At 33.8% G+C, this 21,948-nt stretch overlaps 4 protein-coding genes across 5 annotated transcripts; 3 read left to right on the top strand and 1 right to left on the bottom strand.

Annotated features, from left to right (window-relative positions):
- Nucleotides 1-2,660: 2,660 nt before the first annotated feature.
- Nucleotides 2,661-5,387, bottom strand: LOC18051156 (heavy metal-associated isoprenylated plant protein 7). Its single transcript, XM_006449860.2, has 5 exons — nt 5,216-5,387; nt 4,852-5,005; nt 4,257-4,459; nt 3,244-3,334; nt 2,661-3,158 (listed from the first exon to the last, which is right to left on the bottom strand). The coding sequence occupies exons 1-5, from the start codon at nt 5,222-5,224 to the stop codon at nt 2,830-2,832; spliced, it is 786 nt and encodes a 261-aa protein (XP_006449923.1). The 5' UTR covers nt 5,225-5,387; the 3' UTR covers nt 2,661-2,829.
- Nucleotides 5,388-10,291: 4,904 nt separating this feature from the next.
- On the top strand, nt 10,292-11,778 carry LOC18051155 (protein PYRICULARIA ORYZAE RESISTANCE 21). The gene is made up of 3 exons (XM_006449858.2): nt 10,292-10,412; nt 10,621-10,705; nt 10,854-11,778. The coding sequence occupies exons 1-3, from the start codon at nt 10,401-10,403 to the stop codon at nt 11,498-11,500; spliced, it is 744 nt and encodes a 247-aa protein (XP_006449921.1). The 5' UTR covers nt 10,292-10,400; the 3' UTR covers nt 11,501-11,778.
- A 4,393-nt stretch (nt 11,779-16,171) lies between these two features.
- LOC18051154 (early nodulin-75) lies at nt 16,172-17,447 on the top strand. 2 transcript variants are annotated; one of them, XM_006449857.2, is made up of 3 exons: nt 16,172-16,272; nt 16,483-16,564; nt 16,703-17,447. In XM_006449857.2, the coding sequence occupies exons 1-3, from the start codon at nt 16,261-16,263 to the stop codon at nt 17,308-17,310; spliced, it is 702 nt and encodes a 233-aa protein (XP_006449920.1). In that variant the 5' UTR covers nt 16,172-16,260; the 3' UTR covers nt 17,311-17,447. The 2 variants fall into 2 exon arrangements, with proteins under 2 accessions (XP_006449920.1, XP_024047423.1); XM_024191655.1 differs by having other exon boundaries at nt 16,477-16,564.
- A 1,712-nt stretch (nt 17,448-19,159) lies between these two features.
- On the top strand, nt 19,160-21,582 carry LOC18050635 (pentatricopeptide repeat-containing protein At4g16390, chloroplastic). Its single transcript, XM_006449856.2, has one exon. The coding sequence runs from the start codon at nt 19,296-19,298 to the stop codon at nt 21,381-21,383; it is 2,088 nt and encodes a 695-aa protein (XP_006449919.1). The 5' UTR covers nt 19,160-19,295; the 3' UTR covers nt 21,384-21,582.
- Nucleotides 21,583-21,948: the final 366 nt, after the last annotated feature.

The raw sequence follows: 21,948 nt of genomic DNA, 5'->3' as shown, positions 1-21,948 counted from the left end.
TCATTTGTGGCTTCAGGGCGGCCTGCAATAGGTGCACATTCTGTGGAAACGCAGGCCTTTGAATACTACCACATCTACCCTCACATCACATCCAATGCCGCACAGTTTGATTGCGCCCGCGCATCAAGTATTTCCGATTTCTGTTCCTAGACTAGATTCCACTCTCGAGAACCACTAGTTGTTACCACTATCTCAAAATCCTCACCAACCAACATTTCAAACAAAAGCCAAATCTATTCTTCGCTTGGGCTAATAACAAATAAATCATTGTAGGATTAATCTTTTTCCTCGATTTTCTTTTATAGGATTTTTCCTAGATTGTTCTGCTTGTCAAGGTATAAAAGTAGAGGTCAAGATCGAGCTACAGTAGTTAAAAGCGGCCTCCCCAGTATTCTGATCGTGGGTTCAAGTCTCACTAGTGTGTGCGTGTTAATAAGAAAGAAAAAAAAAAAATCGAAGTCCATGAATCTAATCCATCTTAAAAAGTAGTCCAAGAACAGAGTTGCTCAAGCTTTATGTATTTAGCTAAAGATCAATTCTCAATCGATGGCATAGTCTCACAATATAGCCTACTATAAAGCCCATAATTAAATTACAATAAGCCCAATATAAGAGTCTACCACAAAAATGACAATACACAATTATACTTTAAAATCCCTCTACTTTAATGATGCATTTATTAATCAGTAATCAGAATAGAGCAAAATCGAAATGGGGTAAAATTGGAATAGGAAATGTCAATCATAATAAATTATTTACTTTAGTTGGGAGAATCGGAATCGGAATGAATTGTATTATTATTGATGTGTTTAATTTATATTGGAATCAATGGATTATTACAAATTAGTAAACTGACCTTAGTTTATTATTGTCATTTATTATTATTAAAAATTATTTGATGATGATGATATATAATGAAAGATAAAATAAAAATTTTAAATTTAAGTGGGGAAAATAAAAATTTTAAATTTAAGTGGGGGTAATATGGTCAATTTAGTAAATGAGATTTTCATTCCCACCTCCTCTATGAAAATAAAAACTCTAGTAATCATTCTCAATTTTAAATAGGGTCCACTACTTTAATTCATATTCCACCTCTCATTTAAGTAAATAAATATATCATTTATTTCTATTCCTTAATTTCCATTCTCATTCTCATTTTCAATAAGGAAACACAACATAGGATTAAGGAAATTGAAGCGCCGACCAACACAAATACACAATAATAAATTTTCAAACTCCATGTCAAGTTTGTCGGCTGTAGCTGCATGTATATTCATAGTAACCCAACTGCTAATGGGCTTTAAATTTCAGTTAATTAAATTAAAATTTGTGAAGCCATTTATTAAAAGGTGTATTTACCCTCTAGCAATACCCTTTAGTTATTGTGTTTTGACACTAAAGATGACATAGCGTATTAAAAATTTACTAAATGTCCAAGTGATAGAAAGAATTTATATTACTTGGATAAATTTTTCCTCTCCCTACGCTTTGGTTGGACCATATATATAATAATGTATTACATATAGTGACAGTGTATGAATAACATTTAAGTTCTTTATATTTTAAATTTATTAACCACCGATTAACAAGTGAATTTTTGCTCAGAAGAAGTTTAGATTGGAAGAGGATATTAATCTAATATTTAATTGGAATATGAAAACCATTGCATTTACCAATTAAATGAGTACTGAAAAATTTATTATGAACTCAAGTGTAAAAAGAGATTCTTAATGGGACATGTTATTCTCCATGAGTGTTTCAAAGAAATAATAAAATTAAATTGCATGCTTATAGTGATCGAAACATCAAAATTAGCAAGGACGTCTCTTGTTAATTTTAAGTTTTCTTAGTTAATCATAGATACATATAAAATTTTTAATGAGGATTCATTGTAAGACTCATTTATAACATTATTATTCCCACACTTTAATAAAGGGTAGAAATACTCATTGAAAAATCATTTATAAATGTTAAGAAGTATGGTGGCCAAAAATAATATAGCTTTTGGTGAAAACCAACATCTAAAATTCAAGAACATTTGTATTGTGTCACCAAAATCACTAATCAAATATGCAAAATTGTACTTGAATCCATAGTGTTTAATTACTCTTTAGAGTCGTGTGGTTTGTCTTGCAGGTCAACATATTTTCCAAGAGAATTATTTAAGTTCTCAATACACTTTCTTAAAAAAAAAAAAAAAGAATGATACATGTGATCTGAGAATGATAACTATTTATAGAGATCATTTTTCCTGTTATCTTTAGTATTTCAATCCATTAAAAAATAGAAATTATTCGTAAATCTCTACACATTAAAAACCCATACCTATCATATACATTTAAGTCTATATTACTGAAAATCTTAATAGATCACTTTTAATTGAACTTAACTTTCATATGATAGTTCGCAATACGTAATTATTCACATATAAGCTCAACATTGGACTAAGAATCTAACGACGTCAGATTAAAGACCTAACATATAATACAACTGAATTTTCAGAATGTATTGCTATTAGCCAATTATATAAGTTCGTACTTTTAGTAGCTAAAGAAGAAATTAACTTCGTACTTTTAGTAGCTAAAGAAGAAATTAACATGCACATAGGTTACACCTTATAACCTAAAGATGATTCGCAACCAATAAATCCAGATCAATTTCAGCCTCCGCTCACATAAGTACTCACATCTTATTATCGTACATATCAATATAAATGTCAACGTAGAAAATTTGCATGGAATTAATTAATGCATATTAGTAATATTGCATATATAGCTGAACAAGATTAAAGACATCAAAATTAAACACAGCTAATAATAATGATGGTCACATAACAATGCAAGCATTTGGATTCTCATCACTGAAAATTTGAGGGGCATAAGCAAACTCCGAGTAGTTCTTGGTTGCCCAATACTCGCTTCTGTTGATATTAAAATCAAGCTGCTGCTTATTCTTTTCTTCATCTACCTTGGCTTCCTCGCCTCCGTCTTTCTTTTCTCCTTCTTTCTTCTCTTCTTGTTTCTTTTCTTCATCCTTCACAATGGAAGCTTGCTTTCTTGTTTTCTTGTTCACATCATTTACTAGCTTCACAGGATCAACTACACCTTTTACAATTACCTGGCCGCTGGCTAGGTTGGTTTCCACACACTCCACACCTACAGTAATAGCAACACATTAAGTTGAATGAGTAATATATTTGTAGTATCAGTGGGAAATGAGAGTGCCAATGGAAATATATACCTTGGATCTTTCGTATACGTTTCCTTAAACCTTGAGCGCATGCTTCACAGTGCATCCGAACATTTAGGACCACTGTTATAGCGGCAGGAGGCTGCCACCAAAAGCAAAGGAAATAGTTACAGCTGCCGTTAACTAATTGAGCATGCAGAAAGTCACATAGATAGATTTCAAAGAAAACAACAAGGTCACAGTTGATTACTGATTCTATGAATCAGATTAGACAAATAATTCCGGAGACAGAAGCCTGTAAGTGGTGGCCTAATTGGATACCATATCCAATTCTAATGATAATTTTCTCTAGGGTTAAAACATAAGAAACTCATAAGAAGCCAAATAGCTCAATGCCCGACAAAATGAGACGGCCGAAAGTAGCAAACACAAGACAAGCTGCCTCGAGAAACCTACATAGTATATATCAACTATTCACACAACAATTAATTAATTAATGCTTTCGCTCCTTTTAATTTGTACACCCAATTTATAAAGTTGATATTTAATTAAACAAAATTGGATCATTATACATATAAAAGATGGATACAGTTTATATTTTAGACTCAAATAATCCAACTGTATTTTCACTAGAAATATTTCAATTACTGCAATATATGTATATGAGACAGAGAGGCTATTAATATTTTATAAGACTAACTAGCTATAGGGGTGAGTGGTGGGCAAAATGTTGTGGGGCAATATCGTTTTCTTGTATGAAATTTGGAGAAATGAGAAATCAACAACCCGTGAACCCCATGGCCACGCAGATGCAGGTTGCAGAGTGCATCAAGTTGGGGAACTGTGGGGTCAAAACCCTATACAGTGTCAGTACTCATTGTCCACCTTCCTTGTAATACGTGCCTTTGTAAAGAAATAGAATGGAGCTGCCTTGTTTTGTTATTTAACTTATTTTCATTTCATATCAGCCACAGCCACCAGCCACAGGCAACAAGATTCACTACATTTACTTCCAAATCATCCTCTAATAATAAAAAAAGATTTGAGGTTTAAAAAATAATTACCTCTTCCTTTTTCTCTACTTTCTGCTGTTCCTTTTTCTCCTGATCATCAGCATCAGGAGGAGGTGGCTTTGGCAAAGGCGAAATCAACTCCACTTTTCTACCGCTTTTCTTTTGTAGCCTCTCACACACCTTTATCGGGTCTGCTGTCTTTCCTTTCACCACCACTTTACTCGCCTTGCTATCCGCAGTAATATGATCAACTCCTGCCAACAATAATATTACATTTATTTAACATCAATTTTAATTAATTCACAGCATTCTTTATTAAAATCTCTAATAATTTATTTAATATTACAAATACCATGACATACACCTTTTTTTTTTTTTGGTGGTAGGTGAGATATGAGAAAAATCATTAAGTTGATTATCTCGTTTTCCATTTTCTTTTTTTTGGGGGGGTAAAATAAACGTGTTAAATTTTGAGCTGCTTTTGAATAAGAAGTTGTTACAAATTTATGCTAGAAATTTTGGACGGTATTTGATTAGAATATACATGTGATATATTCTTAATGGAAAAAACAAGGTTAAAACATAGCTAGAAATTTAAATTTAAATTAGATGGACGGTACGTAGATAAAGAGAGAATAATAATGACCTTCAAATCCTTTCAAGGCTCTAGCAATTTTTCTAGCACAAGCTTCACAATGCATATCAACTTTGAGTACGATCTCAGGAGTCTCTTCTTCTTTCTTCTCTTCTTCTTTCTTCTCCTTTTTGGTTTCTTCTTTCTTTTGCTTCTCTTTGTTCTCCTTTGATTTCACACCACACAAACAAAAATAGTACAAATATCTATAAAATATTTTGAGCTAGCTATCACCTAATTAAAACAACAAGAACAATAAAAGGTACAACAACAAGTGAAAGAAAAATGAACAACAATTTGAGATCTTCGACTATGAGGACATAACTTAAAAACAAAGAATCTATTTATGAGGATTAATAATATTATACTTACTTACCTCACCCATTATGTTTGTGATGATCCTAAAACCAAGAAGGTCAAGCTGAGTCTGAGCCCTGAGGCTGGGGAACAGTTGTGTATGAGCAAATTGATGATGAGCAGCTCTTCACTCCTGCTTCAAACTCTTTCTCTCTCTTTAGTTCGCATTGTTTTGGTGGTGGTGGTGGTGGGGAGTGAACATAATTTAAAAGGAACGTGCAAATCTGCAAATCTGACGTGGACTTGTTTAATACATGGTCCTTAAGGGCTAAGGCTGACCCACCGTCTCCTTAAATGCCCTTCATCTTTTCCCCAAATGACATGCTAGCTAGCTTCTGTTTGTCATCTGTATTAAAAGCATCATTATGACAAGATGGTCATAATATGACTTCATATATATCATGATTCATTCATACCACTCGAAAAGCACTTGTTGCTTTTAGAATAGAACTAATAATAAAAGTTCCGGAAAGATCTTGATAAGGTTTTCTTTTGCATGGCTAGCAAGAACCAAGCTTCTTCTTTCACATTATTCTTTCGTCTTGATGCAAGATACTTTTATTTTTATATTTATATCTTTTTTGCTTCCCTCTTTATTGATATTGACATTAGTTACACTGCTGTGGATGGGTTGTCAGTGACAAATGATAATTATCTTTTGACAAATCTTCGTAAATAAGATTATCATACAAAAACAAAGGCTGAAATCTAATGAGTAATGGCTGTGGCTTAATTATGAAAGAACAAAAAAGACAAGCGTTTGTGGATGGATGGATGGAAACGTGGCTGTCACTTTGTGAATAATTCTTTGGAATGGAGCCCGCCGATTTTGGATTCCAAGCCGGAATGATACTATGCTTGCTCGACAACACAATCAAGATGTACACTTTATGGTCACAGAGTCAGCCTGGGATGGCTATCAAGTATCTTGAAAAGTACTGGAGCAGGCATCGTATCGCATTGCATCAGATGGGATCCATTTTCCATTTTTAACCATTCACTGAGTGACATGAACATTATCGTCATACACATTATCATCACTTCATTATATTGGAGTGACATATGTGAAAGAAAAAGGGTGGGAAAGATAAAGAAGAAAAGGTTATTCATTTGTTGTCCTTATGTAAACAACTTGAGCCTCAACCCTACCCTTCACCCAAAGTGAAGGCTCAAATCAATATGAAAGAATTTTACAAATTAATCATGCATGCATGAAAATTAATTAATATGGTAATGAGCATCTTTTGTTAAAACCAGATAGAAAATGTAATAGGTGTGTATATATGTATATGTATATGTATATATAAAATCCTGCCTTCTTTCTTGGGGAATGGTGATTCTGGATTTGGAACGTTGATCTAATTATATATTTAATTCATATCTACGCAATAGAATGGAGCATGAAAAAAGGACGAAAAGGAAACAGAAGCTGCACGACTTTTCCCAGGATCAAAAGTTGATTCTGATATGTGATGATGATGATGACAACCAGAACCCTGATTCCTGAAAGCCGAAAGCAAATAAAATCGGTGGAAGTTCGGCAAAAGCATAAGATCGATTCTGTAAGAATATGATTGCTGCCCATGTCGGTATTAATTAATTATTGAAAACTGATTTGAAATTGCACTCGAGATGAGGACAGTACACTATAATTAATTAATGGGTCCGGTTATATTAGAACTGTTTGACGGTGGAGTACTAATGATACGATCGTAGACCAGTCTACCTTTGTGTACTGGTTTTCCTTCAACACTGGTCAAGAGCGACGCTGCAGCCTGCAGCTCTGCAATGTTTGCGTTTGCGGCTGGGGTTGGTGAGTGAGGGCATTTAATTTAACTTGCTGAGTCTGAAGCTCAGACCATTAATTACTATCAGCTCATAGCATGTGAGGCCCAGAAACAAAATATGGGCTCGGCCTAAATAAGGAACTAAACTATTCTTTGAACAGGCCGTCTGGCTCTCTAGCCCACCTCGTAAATAGCAGCAGTTCCTTTAAAATTCTCAAAGGGCTCCCGTCCTAATTATGAGATTAATATTATGATCTTTTATATGTATTTTTCCAATAAGGGAATAAGCAAAAGAAAACAAAAATATATACTCCAATGCATTATTGTAGTATTTACTTACTGGAGTGGGATTGGAAAGTGTGGAGTGAGAGTCTCACTCCCATGGGGTCTTCCTTTTTTATCCTTTCTTTATTAAATATTATATGATTTATCTTTATTAAAATAATTTAATGTTACATTTTTTTGTAAAATAATAATATTATATTTATTGAATTAGCATTATTATATTATTTAATAATATTACATCTATTAAAAATAATAATTTATGTAATCTAAGTTAAAATTATTTAAGGATAATGTTATCATATTTGTAGAGAATTGATAATATCACAACATACTATCTTTATTTGAAAATATAATATTATTATATCTATTTAATTTTAATAGTATTATAGTTATTTAGTATTAATAGTTAATAGTAATAGATAGTTTATTCCAACAAAATATTAATTTTATATTATATTATTAATAATAATGTTTCATTTGTGTTGCTCTTATCAATAATTTTTAATTTACATAACTAAAATTAAAATTAATAAAAAAATTATGACTTATATAATTAAGAATGTTAATAATATTTATTTATATAATTAAACTTAATAATAAAATAAATAGTTTATTTTTAAATATATTTTTTTATTCACTTTATAATTAAAAACTACAATTATTTAAATAAGGATAAAACTATAATTTGAAGTAATTTACTTTCAATTCAAGACAATATAAATACATAAATGAGATTCTGATTCCTATTTCACACTCTTATTAAGTAAACAATTTACTCCCAAGCTAACTCCACATTCATAATCCTAAGATTCCTAATCCAATCCGAGAAGTAAATGCTATCTATATTATATCTCATAATATATTAAAATTTATGTTTTTCTATATTTTAACTTGTCCTTTATTATATTAAAGTAAGTCTATAGGTGCTATGGAACCTGTAGACTTCTGTAGAATTACTGAATTTCTAAATAAAGTATGATAATATTATGAGTTTTACGTATAAAATCTTCATTTACCCCTGGACATTCTCTCACGATTTTTAAACTTTGGAGACAAATGTCATTTAAGTTATATGATCCCACGAACATTTAGTTTGATAATAACTTGTAGCTTTACAAATTACAATTATTAATTTATTATAAAAAATTCTTTATGAACAAGTGGGTCTAATTTTTTATTGATGTCTTGTAAATTTTTTTCTTATTTGAATTTATATTATTTTTTTCTAGTAGGAAAAAAAAAACTTTTACACTATAAAAACAAATTTGTACGCATTACAGCCTACACCAATTAGGGAAAAAGAAAACATATAATCACTTTTTGAAATATAGGGGTAAATTTACTCTAAATGTTTTTCTTAATTATTGGCATACTCAGATTAAATAAAGTGATCTATTGAGCATAAAATAGTTTTCAACTGATAACAAATTTTGTATTTTTATCAATTTTAATTTAATCTATTGTTGTTATCATATACAAATTTCACACACATGAAAAAACGAATTCGTTTAAAGAAGATTGAAATGACAGGTTTATGTGTCGGTCTGTTAGATTCCATATTTTGTCCGGAAAAGGACAAAAAGAAAAAGAAAATCCCCAAAATCTACCCAACCTAACCATTAAGCGAACTTGCTTTTTGGAAATTTAAATTTAATCTCTCGCAAGTCGCAACCGCCAATTGCCGACACTTCCAAACCCCAAACTCTTACCTAAATTCATTGTATGTCTCTTGCTGCCACTTGCCATTATTACACAAATTAAAATTTAGAATCAGTTGTTAGCGTAAATTAATAACATTATCTTTTTAATTCAATTTAGACCTTGTTGCCAATCTAGGCATTAAATATATGTTAGCTTAGCCCCCACAACCCTATAGTTGCTTGCTTAGCTTTGGAGCTATACTTACGGGGATTGCTTAAACTTCCAAAATCTGACGCTGATCGTGGGGCCCTTTGTTTATGGGTTAATGACTAATGATTGTTCGATTAGTTGATGGAAATTGCAATCAACGGTAGCTCCATGAAATCATTTCATCAAACGACTATGTCATTGTGATTGTCAGGCATCTCAAACCGACACGTGCCACACCGTGTAGTTCTCTTTGTTGACATTGAGACGCGAAAGTTGTTGTGGATGAATGAATACTTGATCCGTGGCGCACTTCGCCTTGGGACACGCGTACGGTCGCCATGTGAGGGGTGCGTGGCCCATGATTGTAGATCAAGGAACGATGTGCTGCACTTGCATGGAGAGGGTGCTTATCACTTTGGAGTCCTTGTTGATTTTAGAAAGTAGCTCAAAGACCATGATTTCGAAAAATGCATCACTTTAAAACCCTCCGACTCCTAATCCTAATTATATGTTAGTACTTCATTTCATTCCTCGCCTCAACCAGATTAGTAATTTAAAGTCTATTTTTCCTCTCTGTTTTTTTTTTTTTTTTCATTCATGTTTTTCTAATCACAGAAAAGTGTGACTATTACTCAAATGAAAAAAAAGAGGCATAAATAAATAAAGATTTAGGGCATAAAATATCTGCTAATCATGTTAACACTCACCTTAAAATGTGTTATGCATTATTGAAAGACAACAATAACAATTTGTAGGACTCTAAAACTGCTCTTGTGATGTTGTTAACTTTTATAAAATAAAAAGTTATAAAATAAATTGAATGAAATAGAATGTGATTAGGAGTTTGTAAGGGAGGATTCAAGTGAAGCATTATTAAAACTAATGATCTCTGGACTCTTGCGTGATTAAAAAGAAAGGGGAGGGAGGGGTGGTGATGGGCTGCGTCAATCCAATAAAAGCCAGCACGTGCAAATGCAATGGTAGATTAATTGGAGAGTCAGCAATCATAAATGAGAAGCAACACTTTCTACATAACGACAATCTTGATGATAACATGCAATTCAACGTCCAATACGACTTGTCGGCAGATGATTGGTTGTAAGCGTACGGGAATTCAAACTCTTACGTTTTCCTCCTTCATACATATCATATATATAAGCTTGAAATTGGCTTCGTTTATAAGACCCTTTTCATACATAGCTCCCACATTCTCCAAATAATATAATCAGTATCTCATTTTCTGACGCTCGGATCGCAGCAGCACTCGCATCGCAGCCGTATATGGGGGAGAAGGTTTGTAAATTGCCCTTTTGGTTAAATTTTTTATGTGCATCTCATGATGATTGTGAGAGAGAAAGAGAGAGTTGCTTCTGTTGTTGATTAATTCTTTAATTTCAGAAATTAACCATTAAAATATTTCCCACTCCCTGGCCTGTAAATACTAAATATCAGTGATGGCTACAAATCATTCATTAATCAATTATCTCTGTAATGTTTACAGAAGGTTACGACGATGGTGCTGAAGGTTGACCTTCAGTGCTCAAAGTGCTACAAGAAAGTCAAGAAAGTACTTTGCAAATTCCCTCGTAAGTGTCTCCATCTCCGATCACTTTAATAATTAATTAGTCGTGGGATTGTGTTTTTTGTATTTGTCAATAAAAGTGGTTTATTATGGATCAGTGAGCTAAGATATATATATATATATATATATGTTGAAAACTTTATGAACAAGAGAAATACAAGACCAGATATTCGATGAGAAGACGAATACGGTGAGAATAAAAGTAGTGTGCTGCAGTCCTGAAAAGATCAGGGACAAACTATGCTGCAAAGGTGAAGGTTCAATCAAGAGTATTGCAATCCTGGAACCTGAAAAGCCTAAACCACCACCACCAAAACCTAAAGAACCCGAGAAGCCAAAACAACCTGAGAAACCCAAAGAACCCGAGAAGCCAAAACAACCTGAAAAACCCAAAGAACCGGAGAAGCCCAAAGAGCCCGCGAAACCCAAAGAGCCGGAGAAACCCAAAGAGCCCGAGAAACCTAAAGAGCCTGCGAAACCCAAAGAGCCAGAAAAGCCTAAAGAGCCACCAAAACCATCAGCACCACCACCGGCGCCGGCACCGGCACCTGCACCAGCACCGGCTCCAGTTCCGTGTTACCCGCCGGTCGGGGTGTGCTGCAGGGAATGTTATGAGGGGCGCGGTGGGGGACCATGTTACGATCTTGGCTATGGGCAAATGAGGCATTATGATGGGTACTGTGGAAGGCCAGTGTATGAGAGTTGGGCTGGCGGCTGCGATACTAGAGGTTATTACAGAAGTCGTTGCTCAGATTACATCTGTGAAGAAAATCCAACAGCGCCTTGCACCATCATGTAAATTCATATTACATATACAAATCCAATCCATGCTACTGCCTACCGCCACCCATCAATGATCGTGAATGGTGATTGTCGGTGATCATGTCCTTTTCTTCTAGTTGCCTCTTGTATGTAGTTGATTTAATCATTTACTTTTTTTGATGATGATAATAATAACAATAATGATATAGACTTTATAGGAAGGAAAATAATAGCTAAATAAAAGCAAGACCGGCGGATCCGTTGATCAATTTGTTGATGCTACAATTAATTTAATAAGAGGTTTCCATTAATATTGATTGCCTTTTCAATTAATTATGCATTTCCGATTCCTAACCTTTTCCTTCACTTTCTGATCGTGCACATACGTATGCCCTTTCTTATTATTTTAGTGATGTCCTCCTGTTAAAGATATATGTAGTCCGCTAGAGTCGCAGTCATATAGTTTTATTTAATGCTTTATAAAAGGTGAGTAGTGCCTTTCGTTTTCGAATGAAATTTTGGAGACCACAGATTTTTAAAATGCATCTTTTAAGTCATGAACGAACTTCAAAATTTACTTCTTTCAAGTCCTTGACTCAATTTCACCGTTATATTTATCGTTTAAGATAAGAGTCAATGATTTAAGCTAGTCAAGGTTATTGCAAATGATTAATGAGAATGTTACTGAGAGCGGGGACAACGAGTTTACGGAAGAGCAAATGCGATAAACAATGCGAAACCTCCAAGTTTTATGGTCATAAATCTATCGTAAGTAAATCAGTAGATTTTTTACATGAAAAAATAAAATTAATAAAGATATATAAGGATGTAACTGTCCTTTTATGATTGTGTAAATATTTTTAACTAACTTAGAATTCAATGAAGGATTTGAATGGAACAAATTGGGAATTTGGGATGGTTAATTGTTAAGTGATGCATTTTAAAATCGTAATTTCAATCTTTGAGAGTTTGAGTTTCTTTTCAAAAAGAAAAATACAAGTAATTAAATTGAAGGAAACAAAAGGAGATCATTTCGAGCACGCTTCTATGACAAGAAAAGGAAACATTACACAAGTAGAAGAAACGCAACGTGGGGTATTGTAGTTTGGTCCTAGCTTGTTGCATCAAATGGACAACAATTTGTTTGGTGACGGATTAGGCTTGATTGGTACTGGTCGAGCTTCAAAATATGCCATAGATAGAGAGGCTACAGTCGTTATTTATCTGAAAATTAATTAAAATGGATGGAGAAATTAAGACACCACACAGCCACTAAAATCAGTAGACAATATCCCCCTCCTCTGATTGATATTAGGGCCCCTTTTGAGATTGCATTTTAGAGGTTCAAAAATAATTTTAAAAAATTAATAATTAATTTTATTATTTAGTAATTTTTTTAATTTATTTTTTTGTAAGATTACCCCATCTTAAAAGATATTTTGAAAAATAGGGAAGGTGTAACTTTTTCAAAAATTTAATTTTGAGAATCGGTTTTATACTTAATACAATTACATATATGTCCTCACATATTTTATAAAAATCTAAAATTATCCTTATCAATTGGGAAATAAAATCGCTACATTTAAAGAGATCATTATTTTTACCAATTATATTTAAATAAAAAAAAATTAATAAAATTAAAATATTCATTTTAATTATAAATTAAAATATATAGATAATAAAAAATAATTTATTTATATATTTATAAATGTGTAAGTAAATTTTATTTATCATTACATCTATTTCAGTTATTTGTATTCTTACAACAATTTAACAATAAATTTACCAAACACTTATGATTGTTTTTAAAACACACGGCATTTTTTTAAATAAATTTACAAAATATTTAACAGACTCTCTCCACAATTGTTTATTACTACAACATAGTTAACAACGATGATTTTAAAAACTATAATATTACTAGGTCACATTTGCATTCAGCTGTTGGATTCTAATGAACTCCGTCCATCTAAGTAGATCTAACAGCTGGATGCAGCTGTGACACAGTACCACAGTTGCACCATAGCCAGACCCTACTAAATGCAGCTAAATTATCTCAACATTTCATTCCAATTGCTAAGTGATGAATATCATTATTTGTGTTTGGGATGATTTTTGGACCTATAAATAAAGGACATATAGATGATTATATTATTTAGACACAATATTTAGAGCAATATAAGGATGTCACAAGAAAGAATTTATTCCATTAGATGAGCTTTAAAATTTAGAGTAATAATATAACCATAAATTTTTGTGCAAATTTATTTTGTACAAACTGATATGGTATGATAAAATTAATTGAATTAAATATCTCTTGGCCCACATAATTTATTTTTATTATTTTATATTTTTATTCAACCAATGAATTAATGTCAAATCAGTTTGTAAAGAGATAAGTTTGTACAAGAATTTATGATTGTATCATCACTCTAAAATTTATCATTGAGATAGGACTTTTAAAACATATTTTTGGAAAGAATAGTACAAAAAGAATAATTTTCTACCTTTTCTTAAATGCGACATATAACTTAAAGATATTCTCCTTTTTTTTTAAATCTAAGCATGACATTTAACTCTAAAAATTTATCCACTCTCTTTACCACTAGCCTCTGCCATATAAATGCCATATTTTTCAAAATGGAGAGTGACCTTTATGTTTGGGGCTCGTTTACCTCCTTCTTGGATCATCATCCACTTTTTTGTTTTTTGGAGGCTATTTCTACCATTTTCTATTCTTCATTTTTATCATCTCTTCCACAGTATTGTTATCGCTCTAGCTCTACATCTTTATTCACTATCTCTATCTTTAACAACGCCCACATCTCCATACAAACATCCAACTCATGTTATGTATATCTGCTAATCTCACGTGAATGTGAGTCAAAAGATGAACCATATAGTATAAGTGTGCTCTTTAAATTTGTGTTTGTTTTACTATATCTACAATTTGAAGTTCAAATCATATTTCAAATGTAAGCCACATGAAGTACCTTTAGTTTTCCTTGTGATCTCTTTTGAGCTCCACTTAACTCACTTGAGTTATCCAACTCTCCATATTGCTTAACCTATCAATGGCTTACCTTGTTGTTCCTCCACTAAATAAAACAAATCTTCATGTTGCTTAACCTACCAATTTATGGAGGTGAATGTGGCTGATTCAGGGGCTGCCGTGACTGGAGTAAGACGCCAGCGAGGAGAGGAGACTCCAGCGGTGGTAGAACACAACTGGCTGCCCGTGCAGCCATGGGCGGCTGATCAAAGTTTACATTCGGATCCGGTATAGAATTTCCATTTGGGTCTAGAATCGGAAAAGTCGAATCTAGACCCGAACCTGAACTCGGATTTTACCATACCTATTCTAAAGAAGGGTTCAAAAAAAGTAAAATAACCTACATTGAGTTCGTATTAATTCCAACCACAAACTCTTCAAAACCTTCTGACAGCGTGATCAACTGACAAAAGTTATGCGTAGAAGGCTATTTGTTGCCCTGCCCCTAAAAATGGTCAAAATTTCCAAGTTAGGAGCCTTCATAGCAGCGAAAAATAGTCCTGAACGCCGAGGGACCAGGATTAATTTTTATTTTTTTTTTGAAAAGAGGACCAGGATTAATTTTCCTTAAAAAAGACCATCCGCATTGACATTCATCCAGTCTACATGGGGGCGAAAATACGTACTTAATGCACGCATTGTGTTATTCTTTGATCATCGTGCACATCCTCCACATAAAACTAATTAAAAGTAGTGTATAAGAAAACTATCTTATACTAATGATTGGGTAAGATTTCCACACATCTGATGCTCGATCACAAGAAGGCAGGATACTAATGGTGAAGATAAATTATAATTTGGATTATTGGAATATTTAACATATACAGCCAATCAGGGAAAAGAAAAAAAAAAAAAAAGAAGATAGATGGAGATCAAGACAGATGGTTAAGTAGACAAAATTAAATAATCAACTCTACAAATGTGATAACTTGCTTATCATTATGACTTGTTCAACAAATTTAAAGAAGTCTCTATCTGTGGAATTATTTATCTGGAGCTCTTCGAGAAGGTTTTAATCGATCCTTGACTTTTTATTAATTTGTGGCGTTATTTATTAAATATTTAGGTTATAACAATAATGATGTCGACTTCTTTCTTTTTTTTTTTCAAAAAACTAAATTTAAAGATAGGAAAAAAAAATCGTAAAAGCTTGTTAAAATCTGAAAGGATGTGAGTAAAATGAACTCTTTCTGAAGAATTTATAAGTGCGGCATTATTAAAGGTTGGAAATTATATAGTTAATTAGAATATTCGGAGGAGGACGACGACTGAACTGTGATTGACTCACTAATGAGAGATTGATTAAAAATTAAATTTAATGTACAAAAAGGGGGGAAAAAAGAAAGAAAGAAAAGAAAAGAAAAGAAAACTGACATTAAACGATAATATATTAAAGGAGTAGTAGTGTTCTAAATTTTAACAGCTGTAATCAGAAGAAATCTGCGATATGATGCATGTTCCAGTGGACAAAATGAACTTGTATCCAGAGAAATATGAACATATGTTTACCTAATATTCTACCTACGTGTCTGACGACCCCAAATTTGTTTGCTTTGACAACTAATACTGTACGTGTATGCGAATGTGAGCGTGACGTCTTCTTAAGATGTATATAGTTTTCGCCTTAATTTACAAAGACTGTTGAAGGCTCCCACTTAGAATATACCTGTGGCCATTTCATTCAGTAATATAACGTCAACCGATTAATCATCAGTAGCCGAGTATTCAGATCTGATCACAAGACCATGCCTGACAAGGTTTGCAAATCTTTTTACTCATCTTTTACTTTGCTAGATCTGCTCTCTCTTCATTCCCCAATCCCCATTTTGTTCAATTTCATTTCTCTAGCTACGATGATCACTCTAGTTTCCTGTGATGAATCACATAAATACAAAATGTTAATGATTGTGTGTGTGTGTGTGTGTGTGTGTGTATCACACATAATGTTTACTTTGTGGCAGCTGCAGGTTACAACAATGGTGCTGAAGGTTGACCTTCAGTGCTCAAAGTGCTATAAGAAAGTCAAGAAAGTACTTTCCAAATTCCCACGTAAGTAATTTAATTGAATTTCTCTGCTATGCCTACACATATATATTTTGTGAAAATGAAAACTTAATGTTATTGATGATCAGTGGGCTAAGGGTCGTATGTATGTATGTATGTTGTGTTGAATTTTGTGAACAAGAGAAATACAAGACCAGATATACGATGAGAAGCAAAACAAAGTGACAATCAAAGTCGTTTGCTGCTGTCCCGAAAAGATGAGGGACAAGATATGCTGCAAGGGTGATGGCGTAATCAAGAGCATTGAAATCAAATCACCTGATGATCAGAAGAAGAAGAAGGAGGAGCCTGCTGATAAGAAAGAGCCCGAAAAGAAGAAAGAAACACCTCAGACTGAGAAGAAAAAAGAAAAAGCAGAAGAGTCGAAACCTAAAAATAAGGAGCCTGTGCCTGAGAAAGGAAAAGAAAAAGATCAGCCAGAGAAAAAGAAAGAACCTAAAGATACACCTAAGCCTGAGACAGACAAGCCTAAGGTTGACCCACAGCCTAAGGTTGACCCACCAGCACCGGGTTACCCACCCCCTTATTACCCATTTGGGGTGTGCTGCCCCGAGTGTTATGGGGGGCACGGTGGGGGGCCATGTCACCGTTACGGGCCGCCACCGAAAATATGGTACGATGGTTATTATGGAAGGCCAGTTTATGATAGTTGGGGGGGCAGCAGCAAGTATTACGGATACCGTTCTGATTGCCTCTCTGAAGAAAATCCTTCAGCTTGCGCAATCATATGAATCATATTAATTACTACCGGATTTTATTATATTCGTCCTTGTCATGTATTTTTGTTATTATTATTCATAATCTAATATTTTCTTGCGTGGTCTTGATTGTGATCGAGTAATGGTCATCTAATTTGTAGTTCCCCCACGCCCCCCCCCCCCCCCCCCCCCTATATTAAATATAAGAAAATGTTCAATTATAACTCGTAAGGGGTTTTTACACAAATCTTTAATTTTCCTTCCCTTCTTTGGATACCAAACAATGGGAAGAAAGAGAGAGAGAGAGAGAGAGAGAGAGAGAGAGAGAGAGAGAGAGACGACGGAGATATGAGAATTAAAAATCAAACTTTAGTGAATGTACAAAAAACTGAAAGTCACGGGGGCTAAGGGTAATTGGTTGATACAACAGCATGCATATATGGTTGGTGGGTAAGATTTCCACATCATTGCGGTCCTCACTTTTAATGATGAAAATAAAATTTAATGGCATACACGGTCCATTGTGGAACAAGTCGAATTAGAGGTAGATCTATAAATTAATGGACATCAAGGCGAAATTAAAAGGAATCGATATAGACTCTTTTAATTTAATTATTCAAATATTTATTTATTTATTTATCACATAAATAAAAGAGTAAGGGTGCATTTGAAATTAAGATTGGGCAATTGTAACTTAAAAGTTACAGTATTAAAATACTTGATAAACATTAATTACTGTAACTTGGAAGTTATATTGATATGATTTTTCATTCATATGATAGAAAATTTATTATATTTTTAATTATTTTATCAAAATTATTATTTACTACATATAATTAACTTTTGTTTCATGTTACAATTTTTTTTCTACAACAACTATAGTTTAAAATATATAATACCTCAATCCCAAATATGACCTAAAAAGTTAATCATCTTCCAAAAAAACTCTTTAAATAAAATTAAGTTCATATTATTTTAATCAAATTTTTTTCTTCACTAAAATAATAACAATTATAAACATCACTCCCTTCGAGAATGAGAAAATAAAACTAATATAATATTAAATTGAAGGTTCCAAGAGATTCTCTAAATGAGATTCCCTAAATAACCCTCTTTTTATATTATAGAAAGATAACAACAATTTTATTTGAAAAGTCTTTTGAAATAATTTTTACTTATATGGTTTTTCAAATTATAAGTAAAATTTCATTTAAAAAATCTTGTAATGGTGCTCTAATAATGCTAGTCACTTCCTATTATCAGTAGAGTTGATGCACGCAACTGCTTCTGGTTGGTTATTATTGGTTAATAATGCCTAGGCTATTACCTGGCTCATACTCTCTCATGACCACATGCATCATCACTATTCACCAACACATTGGTAACTTTTTTTTTTTTAATGAAGAAATTCACTAAGCCATTGAAATTTTAACTAAGAACATGTTTGATATTGAGGTTGGACAATTATAGATTTTAAGTTACAGCACTAAAATATTAGGTAAATATTAATTAGTGTAACTTGAAAGATAAATTGATTTATGAAAAACTTATAATATATTTGTTATTTTAAAAATTATATTATTTAAAAGTTATATTTATTATACATGATCTATTTTTATTTTAAAATTATATTATTTTTTTACAACTACTATAATTTTTATCAAATAGGGCCTCAATTGAGACTTGAGACATAATTCAGAATCTAAATTTTAGATACGCAATACCTCGACTGAGGATTGGAGTCCTTTTGCTCAATCTATTGAGCCGCAAGCTACTTAGCCCAATTTTGCTATTTGGGCTCATGATTTAAGCCCAACCTACATAGTTTGGTCAAATAACCATTTCCCCCCTTTTTTTTCTGTACTCTTCAATTTCTCTCCCATTGTTGATAAGGGTGGTCCCGTTGTTTATGCCGCGAGAGAGATAGAGAGAGAGCGCAGAGACTCTTCTGCTGCAGTTTATCGCGTGGGTGCGTGCGTGTAATATAACATAACTCAGCCTGAGGTGAGTGTTGAACAATGGCTTCCAATCTCTGCTACTCAACGTGTTCTCTCTTCTCAACACCAAAGCTCGGAAGAAGAACCTTCACTTTCTCTTTTCCACGCGACGAATCCCTCTCATTTTACTCCAAAACCTCTCTCCAAAAACGCAGCGTTTCGTTGCAAGAAACCCAGAGCTCAAACCCTACAAAGCATTCGCAAAATCCTCAATACCCGCGCGGAAAAACTGGTTCTTCTCCTAAAAGCTACATCTGGGTCAATCCCAAAAGTCCAAGAGCTTCCAAGTTGAAGGAAAAATCTTATGATACGAGGTACAATTCTCTTGTTAAACTTGCCGCAGATTTGGATTCTTGTAGTGCGACTGAAGATGATGTTTTTAGTGTTTTGCGTTGCTTGGGTGATGATTTCTTAGAGCAAGATTGTGTCATTATTCTTAATAACATGACCAACCCAGATACTGCAGCGCTTGCTTTGACATATTTTACAAATAAATTGAAAGCCAGTAAAGAAGTGATTCTTTACAACGTGACTATGAAAGTGTTTAGAAAGTGTAGAGATTTGGATAAAGCCGAGAGGTTGTTTGATGACATGCTCGACCGAGGTGTTAAGCCAGATAATGTTACCTTTTCGACTTTGATTAGTTGTGCTAGGATGAATAATTTGCCTAACAAGGCTGTTGAGTGGTTTGAGAGGATGCCTAGTTTTGGATGTGATCCTGATGCACTTACTTATACGTCTATGATTGATGCATATGGTAGGGCTGGTAATGTGGAAATGGCTTTTGGTTTGTATGATAGGGCAAGGAATGAGAAATGGCGTATTGATCCTAATGCTTTTTCTACTTTGATTAAGCTATATGGGACGGCGGGTAATTTTGATGGGTGCTTGAATGTTTATGAAGAAATGAAAGCGATTGGTGTTAAGCCGAATATGATTACATATAACAATTTGTTGGACACAATGGGAAGAGCGAAGAGGCCTTGGCAGGTGAAGACTATTTACAAAGAGATGACCGACAATGGACTTTCCCCAAATTGGAACACCTATGCATCTCTGTTGCGGGCTTATGGGAGGGCCAGATATGGGGAGGACGCTCTTTCTGTTTACAGGGAGATGAAGGAGAAGGGAATGCAGTTGAGTGTGACTCTTTATAATACACTCTTGGCCATGTGTGCTGACGTAGGGTACACTGATGAAGCTTTTGAGATATTTGAAGACATGAAGAGTTCTGAAAATTGCCAGCCTGACAGTTGGACATTTTCTTCCATGATTACCATATGTTCATGCAGCGGGAAGGTCTCTGAGGCAGAGGCCATATTCAATGAGATGTTGGAAGCAGGCTTTGAGCCTAATCTCTTTGTTCTGACATCACTTATCCAATGCTATGGAAAGGCCCAGCGCACTGATGATGTTGTGAGGGCACTCAACAGACTGCCAGAGTTGGGCATAACTCCTGACGATCGGTTCTGTGGCTGTCTTCTGAATGTGATGACTCAAACCCCGAAGGAGGAGCTTGGTAAGCTTGTTGAATGTGTTGAAAAGTCCAATTCAAAGCTGGGGTATGTGGTGAAGCTTCTATTGGAGGAGCAAGACATTGAAGGGGATTTCAAAAAGGAAGCAACTGAACTCTTTAATTCAATTAGCAATGACGTCAAAAAGGCTTACTGCAATTGCTTAATTGATCTCTGTGTCAATCTTAATATGTTGGAAAAAGCATGTAAGCTTTTAGAACTGGGGCTTACGCTGGAGGTTTACACAGAAATACAATCCAGGTCTCCAACTCAGTGGTCTTTACATCTGAAGAGTCTCTCGCTTGGAGCAGCACTGACTGCATTACACATTTGGATAAATGACCTTTCGAAAGCGCTGGAATCTGGAGAAGAGTTTCCGCCATTACTTGGTATCAATACTGGGCACGGGAAACACAAGTACTCAGACAAAGGATTAGCTAGTGTTTTCGAGTCACATTTGAAGGAATTAAATGCCCCTTTTCATGATTCCCCAGACAAGGTTGGCTGGTTTTTGACTACAGAGGCTGCAGCCAAGTCATGGTTGGAGTCTAGAAGCTCACTGGTCTCAGTTCCTGCCAAGGTGACTGCCTCGTAAGTGTCTGGCATTCCCGAATCAGGTTGTATGCTTAGCAATGATGTGCTCGCCATCTCAAACTCCCCTTTTTTTATGTTCTGGGCTATATGTCTCTTGACGGAGGAAGAATTTTTGTTCTATCAGACCATAACTTTTTGTTTATACTTTGAATTTTTATATATAGAGCTAATGAAATTATGGAAATGTAAATTTCGTACTTGCTACTGGATTTGGGAAGTTGTATTGAAAATAATCAGTCAGTGCTAACTGCTAACGGTAGGAAGCTTGCTGGTGCTGACTGTGAAAACATTATTGATTTGCACTACAAACGGCCATTGAGCCAAACACATCACCACCCAAGCTCTCAAATTATTAGCATTTATTTATTAAAATAAAAAAGAAAATTAAAAACATGAAATAATTGAAGAAAACAAAATGCAAAAACTTTTGATTCTTCGGTAGCCTATAAAAACCAGACAGAAATTTGACTTCCAAATTATTAAATACTTCTGAAAGGGCACGGTACAATGAACAATGCACGGATATTTGACCTTGTGGAAATAAACAATGTTATGATATGTTCCAC

This window comes from Citrus clementina, unplaced genomic scaffold, assembly GCF_000493195.1.
Source record: "Citrus clementina cultivar Clemenules unplaced genomic scaffold, Citrus_clementina_v1.0 scaffold_2, whole genome shotgun sequence".
Classification (NCBI taxonomy): Eukaryota; Viridiplantae; Streptophyta; class Magnoliopsida; order Sapindales; family Rutaceae; genus Citrus; species Citrus x clementina.
This window is presented reverse-complemented; position numbering and strand designations above follow the sequence as displayed.

Excerpts from the sequence above, each read along its gene's own strand:
- LOC18051155 (XM_006449858.2), top strand. Across the intron at positions 10,706-10,853 it reads AGTACTTTGCAAATTCCCTC|AAATACAAGACCAGATATTC; the intron begins GTAAGTGTCTCC and ends TATGAACAAGAG.
- LOC18050635 (XM_006449856.2), top strand. The coding sequence starts at position 19,296 with ATGGCTTCCAATCTCTGCTACTCAACGTGTTCTCTCTTCTCAACACCA.
- LOC18051156 (XM_006449860.2), bottom strand. Across the intron at positions 4,460-4,851 it reads AGCCTTGAAAGGATTTGAAG|GAGTTGATCATATTACTGCG; the intron begins GTCATTATTATT and ends TATTGTTGGCAG. Across the intron at positions 3,335-4,256 it reads AAGTAGAGAAAAAGGAAGAG|CCTCCTGCCGCTATAACAGT; the intron begins GTAATTATTTTT and ends TTTTGGTGGCAG.
- LOC18051154 (XM_024191655.1), top strand. Across the intron at positions 16,565-16,702 it reads AGTACTTTCCAAATTCCCAC|AAATACAAGACCAGATATAC; the intron begins GTAAGTAATTTA and ends TGTGAACAAGAG.